Source organism: Nanorana parkeri, unplaced genomic scaffold (assembly GCF_000935625.1).
Source record: "Nanorana parkeri isolate BGI_ZX_2015 unplaced genomic scaffold, ASM93562v1 scaffold63, whole genome shotgun sequence".
Taxonomy (NCBI): Eukaryota; Metazoa; Chordata; class Amphibia; order Anura; family Dicroglossidae; genus Nanorana; species Nanorana parkeri.
This window is the reverse complement of record NW_017306331.1, coordinates 1,420,766-1,431,545: the sequence shown is the minus strand read 5'-3', so window position 1 is coordinate 1,431,545 and position 10,780 is coordinate 1,420,766. Positions and strand designations below refer to the sequence as shown.

General features: G+C 42.8%; 1 protein-coding gene across 1 annotated transcript in view; it reads left to right on the top strand.

Annotated features, from left to right (window-relative positions):
- Positions 1-10,780, top strand: part of PRKCE (protein kinase C epsilon) — a 306,814-nt gene that overhangs the window by 254,814 nt on the left and 41,220 nt on the right. Inside the window, exon 11 of the mRNA XM_018576287.1 lies at positions 2,270-2,424. Coding sequence (XP_018431789.1) covers positions 2,270-2,424 — 155 coding nt within the window. The remainder of the gene's footprint in view (positions 1-2,269; positions 2,425-10,780) is intronic.

Genomic DNA, 10,780 nt, shown 5'->3' with positions numbered 1-10,780 from the left:
CCCCGTCACATCAGAGTCACCCTTCACATCAGCAGCCTCTCTTCACATCAGGAGTCCTCTGTCATATCAGTCTCCCCTTTCACATCAGTGTTTCCCCTTTACATCAGGAGCCCCCTTCACTTCAGTGTTCATTCCCCCTTGCCGTCACAATTCCACTATCATAAAATTTTTAGACACCCCTGAAGAAGCCAGAAGGCACATGAGCATGCCACTGCACCCTGGTTGAGAAAGGCTGATTTAAGCTAAGCACGTTATAAGAAAATATAAATATCAACAGTATAGCTGTGTTGGCTCAGGCCAAGCAACTTTGTATCTATTATGAAAACATAGTGTACTATCAACAGAAAGATATTATAACTATTATTATTAGCTGTCCCATATTTAGACAATAATTTATAGGTATGACACATGAACTGGCTGTGAAGCCTGGACTAGGAGGTAATTTTGGTATTATATGGGGGACTCTGTGATCACACAGGTGAGAACACACAGGTGAGAACATCTTCTCCAATCACTAGTATCCCCCCTCTAGATGAGTTGGGGGTGTCTATGCATCTCATCTGCCAATTTGTATAGGCATAAACATGGTAAACAGTTAGCCAAGCTGTGATTGTGTTTTTGCTCCTAGTGGCCAAGCTCTGAAATCTGTGGCATCTTAAAGAGGATTAAACGCTCAAACTTTTTTTTCACAAATCCATCTACTAGCTTGGAGAAGGAGAAAGGAGGAGTGGGGAGCAGGGCAGTACCTTCCCTTTCTGTGCTTGTGTTTTTGTGGAGACACACAGCTTACTAGCACACACAAGGGGGCTGTATAGGACCTTTAAAGGGAAAGGAGCCACCTTAAAACAGGATATCAAGACCACTGCTACGGGGACCAGGTGATTCTACAGGAAATTTAAACGTTTAAACTTAAAGGAGCAGCATCCATTTGACTTTAATATCACTTTAATTTGTGTCTCGGAATTGCAATATTTTTGAAGTTTCAGGCTGCTTGGACAGAGCTTCTGCAATCTTCTTTCCCTCCCTTCCTCTTTGATACCCAAAGCTCTATGTGCATCAGGGCTGGCAAAGAGGACAGTTGCTGACATCACAGACCAATAGACCAGGAACTGGAGGCTGTCTTATCAGTTTGGCACGCCAAGTTGCAATCAAACACAATAGCAAGAATCCTTACAGAAATGAAGCCATCTGACATTTAACACACCGCCCTCAATATTTTTCAAGGACAGTATGCATAACATTTGTGGCCAAATGTTTTGTTTCCAAAAGACATTTGGTAAATTATATCAGCCTCTAGTTTCTGGTCCCTGGACCCTAAATAATGACTAATAAATGACCATTAAAAGTAGAAAAAGTAGTAAATCTTCATGTGACCTCAAATTACTTTCATGTATATTCACCCGGTGAGACAGCAGTCCTGATAGTAAGTAAAATTCTCCCACATTGGTGGACCTTTTGTTACAGTTCAAATAGCACAAGAGGAGATAGATGCAATGGTGCTAAACCTGGAAGAGAAAGAATCTGGAGCAGCTGCGCATAGTAACCAATCAGCTTCTCTCTTCAGCTTGTTCAGTTAAGCTTTGAAAATGAAAGATAGAACCTGATTGGTTGCCATGCACAGCTGCTACAGATTCTGTCTTAGTAAATTGCCCTTGGTGTATCTAATGTATCCTTTGTAGCTACACAAAAGACTTTATCAGGGGCATTGGAGCACACCATACCCATATGTTCAGTTAATGCTCCACCAAAACCCTAGGGAGAAGGGCAGTATTGTAACGGGGAGAGCAGGTGCTTTGTGATGTCTCCTGTGTGCTTTGCCCTCCATTATAATAGTTTGTGGAAATATTGGGAATGATTTATAGAAACTAGAGCAAAAAAAATGTCCAACATCGAATCACTTTGGACAATAGAAGCAAACATGTTCTAGTGTTCATAAATTCAGGTTTTAAATGGAATCTGTCGGTGCCAGTGCTGTCATTGCAGACTTGTTATTAAAGCAATAAACTCCAAGGTAGTCATGGCTTGCCTTCCTTTCCTATATGGTCAGCTCCCATATTTCTCTCGTCTGGTTCTCTTCAAAAAATCTAACTTCTACCTAAACTTCATCTTTGACCTAAACCAACATTCATGGGTATGCACCAGTCACCTTCTTAGAATGTATGCGATTTAAATGCTTTGGGTAACCTTAACAAATGTGCCTTGAAACGGATTCCTTCAACACCATATGTTTACACTAACATCCTAATTTTCTCTTTTCCTTTGGTTTTAGGACCGTCTTTTTTTTGTCATGGAGTACGTAAATGGAGGAGACTTGATGTTCCAAATACAGCGCTCGCGTAAATTTGATGAGCCACGATCACGGTTTTATGCCGCAGAAGTAACCTCCGCTCTCATGTTTCTACATCAACATGGTGTTATATACAGGTATTAGGAATGCAACTGTATATTTTATACCTTTTATGTGTTAATTCTTTTACATATGTTGTATTTTTGACTTCACTGTATAACAAAGGAAAACCACACTCTCTGAAATGCATGTTCCATTCAGCCACGTCCTCTTAGCTTAAAAATAAAAATCATAGGTCTGAATATAAAGCAGACAGCATAGCCCCCCTGTTAGGGTGTCCTGCAACTTCTGTACTATATGCTTGATGGTGAAATGTGTCAAACTGAACCTTTATTAATAGGCTTCATTCTGTGCTTCTGAGGCAGCATGATCTGTAAATACAGCCTTAAAGTAAGACATTACAATTCCGACAACTGTTTATTACTTGCCAAACAAACATAAGTGCTTTGAGGAAAGGTGGAAGAGCAGCTCTGGAGAGGGGGCACGTCTGAGACATAGACTGCACGCTAAAACACTGTTGTACATTGTGTAGGGTTGGTGCAATGACTTGTTTTCCTTTTTTGTATTTTATTGAAGTGTCACAAAATGACACTTTGTTCAGTTCTATGCACCGCAGCATGTTGTGACATGTAAAAAGTGCAGCATGTCTGCATTTTTACGCAGTGTATTGCAAAACCACCTCATCGCTGCATTGTGATGTGAACAGGGCACATAGAAAGCAATTGTTTTCTGTAGAAGTGCACCGAAATGAAAATTAAAAAATCGAAGAGAAACCGAAAAAAAATGTCAGGCCGAAACCGAAAAAATATGTTATTCTATCTTTTTCAATTTTTAAAAAATATTTAATTTTTACTTGTTTTGTATAAACATTTAAGGGGCTTCAGGGAAATATTAGGGGTTTAAACAGACCCCTGATAACTCCCTTTTAAACTAGAGCTGCCCCTGTTATAAATGAAGAGGAATCCTCTATACTGAGTGATCCTGTTCATTCATAACATGTGTTTATGTTTACTATATATATGTAGATCACTTCCCATTCATTCATAACTGAGGAATATAGTAAACCTACTATGTCCTCAATTATTTACAAACAGTGATCGCTGAGTATTTGTACCCCCTCTCCTTCCTGACACGCTGTCACATTGCTGTCACAGGAGGCTGAGCTCTCCTCCCGCACCGCCCCACCCAGCCTCCTGTAACAGCAATGAAAGCTGTATCTGCCCCATGATCTGTGACAGGAGGCTGAGCGGTGCGGGGAGGAGAGACGCCGGCCGCTCCCAGCGCTCTGCCTCCTATGACAGTTTCTCTCCTCCCCGTTGGGACGCAGAGCAACAGGGAGAAAGAGTATTTTGTGAAAACTGCCATTTTTGGATGATATGTTTCGGCCGCCGATATAACAGTGCATCCCTAGTTTTCTGTGTTCCCTTACACTGAGCCTATGTTGATCTGTGCATATCAACACAACTCAATCCATATGGTGTGAACAAGCCCTGAGAGTGAATTACAATATAACTCCAGACACTCACCAGAGTCAGGCCAAGACCTAATTTACACTGGCATTGACAAATATGCATTTATAGGACATTTCTAAAGACACATAAATGCATATAATAGTTTTGCTTCAATTTAGCTGTGTTTAGAGAAAATCCTATGCGTCCAGGTTCCAATTAGAAACCCTAAACACCACAAAATGCATGTAAATGTAGCTAAACCCATGTAAAGGCAGGTACAGCTAAACATTGGAGAACTTGATCTGGCAAGCATAAAGTTTGTTTACACCACAGATCATTTCTTTTGCCTCTAAATAACCTAACGCAGGAGTGCTAGTATGAATGTAGCTTAAAGCTAGCATTTTCTACATTTTTGTTTTCAGAACATTCGTTCAACTTTGTTTTGTTTTGTTTTTTTGTTTTTTTATCTGAACGAGCGAAATTCTAACTGTGAACGTGATTTTTTTGTTTGGGAAAATTCATACATATTGTAATGTGAATGTGCTTAGCACAATGTGCTTAGCACAAACTAAGTCTGTTTAAAGGTGGCCCTACAATGCGAATTTCTTCCGGTTTCTGATGAAAAGGCTGAAATTCGCACACAGTGGGTGCCACTGTCTGCGCCCTTTTGGCCGGCATCCGTCAATCAACTGATCGAAGGAGCCGGTCTGAAAATCTTTGAATGAACAGAGCCGACAGCCAATGAGCATTGAAACAGCGGGGGATTCCTACAGTGAAGGAAGACAGCAGGAGATTCCTCGATCGAGACTCATGAACATTGATGAAGGAATCTGTAATATTACAGTGCGTGGCCAGCATAAGTCTTTCTGTGGAAAACACAATTGAATGAAAAGGGCAATTTTAGAAAATGATGCAACCTCAAACATACAGAGCATTTTTGTTTGTTTCACACATTCTACTGTTTAACTCTGACTGCATCATTTTTTTCAGGACAGATATGGCTTTAATTTGTTGGCAAATTTAGATACATATGTTTTAGGATGACAACAGCTCTTTCAGCTGTGTTTACATTCACTTCTGCAGTGTGCTCCTATGGAGCGATCTGTAGAAGCTTCGGAAGTCCAGGAGCAGGAGCTGATTAAACAGCCAGACAGCCAGCAATTCTAGCACTAGTGCTTGGGGGGGGGGACCAGAAGGAGCTACAAAGTCCAGGTACTATTTTAGAACATCTCTGGAACAAATAGCCCCTGTTTGTTTTAAAACAGCACCAAGGACTCAATTGATTAAAATAATCCCTCACTGACGTCTGTAGCTGCAGGCTCTGTGAAGCATTTCATCCTTAAAGTTCCAGGGACAAAAATAACAAAGATATACACACCCAAAGCTCTGAGCCAGCATCTTCTTAGACTGGTCCTTCCAGAGTCCCTCCACTGCAGCGGTCTAATGTCCCATAAATCATCATGTCTATACACAGTGTATAGACGTGAGGATGCTGAGAAAAATTCCAATGCTGCTAGAGGAGGAGATGGGCTGGAGGGAGCGCTGTGACAGCTGGCCGGTTTGGAGCTTCGGGTGAGTATATCTTTGTTATTGGTGTCCCCGTAGCTCTCCAACCACTGTTCTTCCCTCAACAGCCTTTTAACCTTCTAATGCCTAATGTAAACAGAGCTTTGGGATGGGGGAAGCTGAGCTGCATAGAGAGAAAGACTTTAGTGTTTGTGCTGTGAACTTTGAGGATAAGTTGCTCCACAGTGCCTGCAGCTACAGATGTCAATAAGGACTTTTTTTGAAGCTCGTTTACTGCTTGTCAAGAATATTTAAATACAACAGAACAAAAACATAAGCGCACGACTGATACTTAGTCACTGGAAAAGTCACGGGCTGTAAAATTATGGTGTGCAGGCTCTCACTGACAGGGAGAGGACCCTGTGAATTCGAATGGTAAACAGAAAAAAACAAAAGAGAGAGCGCTACTACCTAGAGAAAGCTTGTATTAAGTGGCATCTATTCATAAGAGAAAGAACAAATATATGTAACTTACGGTTGGAAGTCTGCAAATGTGTCAAGAATGGTGAAACAATGACCGGTATTCAGAGGGAGTCCAAAGCAGAATACTGCAGCAGTGTATGGATGAGGGGGCGCTGTGAAAGATCCTAGCGGCACGCGTGCACAGCTGGCCAGGCCGGGCCACGGCGGCTATGGAGGGAGGACCGCGGCGGTTGTGGAACCGGGACCGCGAACGGCTGTGTTCGGTGCGTGTATAGTAGAGTCAGATCGGTGGGCAGAGTATCGACAGGACGTCTGAGTGGGTGGAAGCTGTGCACAGACGGGCTTGCTGTATCGTGACGGCTACGCGTTTCGAGGCACAGCCTCTTTGTCAAGCCTTAAAGCAAGAATATTTAAATACTTGACTATGTCATAGCTCAGCCACAGGTGTTCTTTAGAGACCTTGTAAAATGTATTTGTGAAGTTGACATTATTTTGCAGCCACTTGTTATAAAACGTTTGCACACCTCTAGTGTTATGGTAACCCATCAGGTGTTATCAGAGCTTACGGGATAGGACTACAGAATACAGCTTGTTTGTTCTGCATCTCTTGCTCAGGCACTTTATTTATCTTTCTTAAGTGTTGAAGTTTCAGTAGTGCCTGAAGCCATCACCAGCTGTGTTTGCTGATATTTTTCTCCAAATCCAAGTTTGTGAGATGCTTGGCACACAGTGGCCCTTAAGTGACCCTGAAGAGATCAAGGCAATCTCTTCAGCTCTTTCCCTTGCGTCGCTAGCTGGTTGGCACTTCCTGAGTTTGTTTCAGTCGTCTCCAGAGTAAATGGGCAGCAGATGGAGAGGCTTTCAAGTCTGTGCCCTTCCCTCACAACACTCTCCAGCCATATACAGGAAAAGGCTCTCTGTAGACAGACAGACAGGCTTGTACTTCTTTACCATTTACCTTCGTGAGTGCAGGTGGGCCTGAAGTAAAAGAAACAAATTAGCACATGTTTCCTTAGAAGAGGAAATTGTGAGGTCCTCCCTGGCTCATCTGCAATTTATTTAACATAAACAGAGCTAATTATACTGCAGTCATTTTTTTTTTGTGTGTGCGTTATATAACATTGGTGTTACAGTGCAACAAAAAAATGCAGAGTAGTTACACCCAGTTTCTGCTTATTTTAGGTGACAGGAAACTGAAATGGAAGCTGATAACCCTAATGGGATTAATTGTTATTGCAATTCACTTCATAGGGTGGGAATATTATGTGTATGTAAAGCCACAACGTTTGGAAACCATGTGGAAGAGTTAGAACCTCTGTTGGGTTTTTGCTGCTGTCTGTACCTGATGGGGAGGATTCCCCTCACCTTTGGTTCTGATGAACATTATCACAAACAGAAAGTGATGGGAAATCCAAAGTTTTTGGGTTTCAATAGGAGCATGGGGTCAGGTGAAATCATCTAATGGGATCAATGTTTTGGTGTCCACTGTCTAACAGTGAACATGCTTTTTTATGAAACTAAGTGAAGGGAACAACACCAACAGCAGAGAGAAACCTAACAGGGCTTTTCCATTCACTACTTTATCCTCCAAAATGTTTTTCTCACTTTACATACAATTTGAGATGACACCCCCCCTACCCCTGCCACTGGCCCTGACTGAAAATCCAGTTTTGAGAGGGACTGTTGACTGTTCAGGTGACAGTTCTCATGTTTAGATACTGACTGGTAAGCCTTAGCACTGTTACAGGGGAAGGGGTCGCATGCTCCTCCATACTCAGATATTTTGATATTATTGAGGAAGGAATGGTGAAGGGAGCGCTGATAAGGGGCGAATAACACGGAAGGAGGACCTTTCCAGTGACGCTGTTGCTTTGTCCTGCATGGCAAAATTACATTGTCTCTTGAAGCAGGCTAATAGGGAAAACAGTGCTGTGAGGTATTCAAAATTATTTTCTGTATTTCCATACAACCATTGTGAGTACCTGAATTTGTTTGCTTCCTATAATCTCTTGCACAATAACGCCTACTTAAAAAGAGTCAGGCGTCTCACCCCCTCCTATGATTAATTGTACAATGCGCATTACCCAAGACTATTTTCCCATATGGAATCCCTACTGTCCTCTTGGGAGAAACATCCCCTATCATGGCTTGGAAGGGTTACGGCCGTTCAAATGACCCTGCTTCCCAACTTCTTATATCATGCAAGGGTCCTTCCCGTCTCCTTCCCGTCTCGGTCCCCACCTTTCGGCTCCGGCTATTCCAACGCTGCATCCTACATTTCATTTGGAAGGGTTTCTTTCCGAGAGTGTCACACTTAGTCCTCTACCGCAACAAACTAGAAGGGGGTTTGGAACTTCCCTTTTTCCAGAAATATTATCAGGCGGCTCAGCTGGCTCCTTTGGTTCTCTGGTTTGGGAAGTCAGAAATGCCTCTATGGGTCTCCTTGGAAGCCTATTCATGTTCCCCGATATCTCTCCTCAACCTCCCTTGGTTACCACCCACCAAACGTGGGAACCTCACTAATCCTGTTCTTAAACAAACCGTGAAGATCTGGGATGGCCTCCGCCACTCTATGAGATGGATGTCCCCCCACTCTCCCTTGATGTCTATCCATGGCAACCCACTGTTCCAACCGGGATACTCCAAACCCGCCACCTTTAAATGGTGGCTCTGGAGCTCCCTGAGTTTGATCAAAGACTTCTGCTCCAAAACGGGTATTGTACCATTCCCGACGCTTCAAACTAAACACCACCTAACCACTAGACATGTCTTCCAATACCTGCAGATCAAACATTTCTTGCTGACCCGATTAAGACCTTTACGCCCCATCCCCCCGCTCACCCCCTTTGGGAGACTATTACATCACGGGATACGCGGTTCGGGGACCATATCTACCCTCTACAGCCTTTTGTTAGACAAACTGCACGCCTCCCCTCCTCCCTAAGCTTCCAAATGGGAACAGGACTTGGGATGCTCCATTACCCCTGACACCTGGACCCAGATATGGGTGACGACCTCCCGAAGCTCAATGGATGTCCAAGCAATAGAGGCCAACTACAAATTGCTCCTTGGGTGGTACTTGGTCCCACTCCGGATCTCCAAAGCTACCCGATCACACTCCCCAAACTGTTTTAGGGGTTGCCGGGTGGAGGGCTCGGTCCTTCACATTTGGTGGTCCTGCCCCAAGGTAAAGAGATTCTGGCATAGAGTCTACCAACTTTTATATACAGTTACCGGCAAGACATTTCACAAGGACCCGTTGGAAGCCCTGCTACATAAAAAACCATTGGTGTGCACGATAAGTCAACACCGATTGATCACCTTCATTCTCACAGAGGCCAAGAGGGTCATTGTGAAAGCTTGGAAGTCTCCTGACCTTCCCTTTGCTGAAGTCAAGCGCAGAGTAACGCGTGTGATGTTTTTTGAGAAGCTCACTGCTATCCAAAGGGACACTTTGGTTCTGTTCAGGAAGCTGTGGGAACCATGGATTCAGTCGTACCTCCCTCCCTCTTTCAATGTGGATTCCTTGACAATATGAGGACCTGAAGCCGGAGTTGATGACCAGCTATCTCCAGTCCTCTACTCATAGGCTTTGCTCTCCACCCATTTCCCCCCTTCTTTTCCACTCTCCTCTCTTCACCCCCTCCTCTCCTCACTACCTTCTCCTTTCTCCCCCTCTCTATGATGTCTGTCCCCCCCCTAAGAACCAGGTAACTCAGGCCCCCTCTCTGTAACCTTGACTCGAAGTCCAAGTTAATATGTTGATTCAAACCTTAAAGTTTCTTAGGACTTCTAGACTACTTTCATGTTTATAATATTACTTTGTTATGCATATTCCTTATATTGTACTTGATAATTGTTACTTGATGTATGCGTAAATACACTTATCTATCTGATTGCAAGAAAATAAATAAAAACCTTTTGAACGAGAAAAAAAAAGAGTGAGGCGGCAATGTCAAATGCCAGCCTAACCAGGGCTTTATCTTCCTTTAGTGCTGTCATTCTAACACCAGGAACATGCTTACAGAAGGTGGAAAACACAGGGATCACCACACCATTGTGCTGCTGCTCTTTCACTGTCCAGTCAGCAGGTGGGGGGAGCAGATGTAACTAAAGTGCCTGTGTCAATGAACTCTGGGCTTGGGTCTATGTGCAAATGGAGTTTGAGACGCTTCTGATATCATTCACAATTCACTGTGAGACACATTTAAGTTTACTTCCTTCTAAGCTGCATGTGTGACGTAATTGAGATTCTAAGATGATGATGTTTACGTGACTTGTTAAAAGATGTGATTTGGTGAACAAGTCACTAAAATAATGACTGCAATCCACTTGAAATCTCACTGATAATTTCTTCTTTGCTTTTGACACATTTCTTGAAACTAATTTCAGTAAAGGACACGCGGAACTGCTTTTATTCATTATGTTCACTATGGCATTTAGCAAATTAATTAAAAGTCTGTGATTTGCTGGAACATTCACATCTATCATTCCTGGAAACAAATGTGGAACACAAGTAAAAAGCTTTTAAAAACGTGACTCTGATAGAGTTGTGTTCAAGGCAGCCAAACATTTTGATTTCAGCTGCTTGGCTTGGCCGGGCCCCTGTCTGTGGCTTATCTGTGTACACTTTATCTACCATCTTAGTCTGAAATACAGACAAGGAACATTTTTCACATGTACAATAGTATTGCAGTGTTAGCAGCCTACAAAAGCTTGTTAGCAGCAATGTATTGATGGTTTTATGATCGTGTTAACTAGCAGATTTGTTGTTATTCCTTGAACCAGCAATTTTGTAACAGAGGTGCTATATTTCATTGAATTTAAATTGGGGTTTCCAGAGTCTAAGCAATTGTGGTGAGAGCCAAGACAACTGGCCACACATGTTACAATATGATTGCAGAATCTAATGATTTTAGATTACAATCATTACAATCTCCTTTAGCCCCTGTTCACACCTCCATGATGCCACATCACAGAGGTGCTGCAGGGT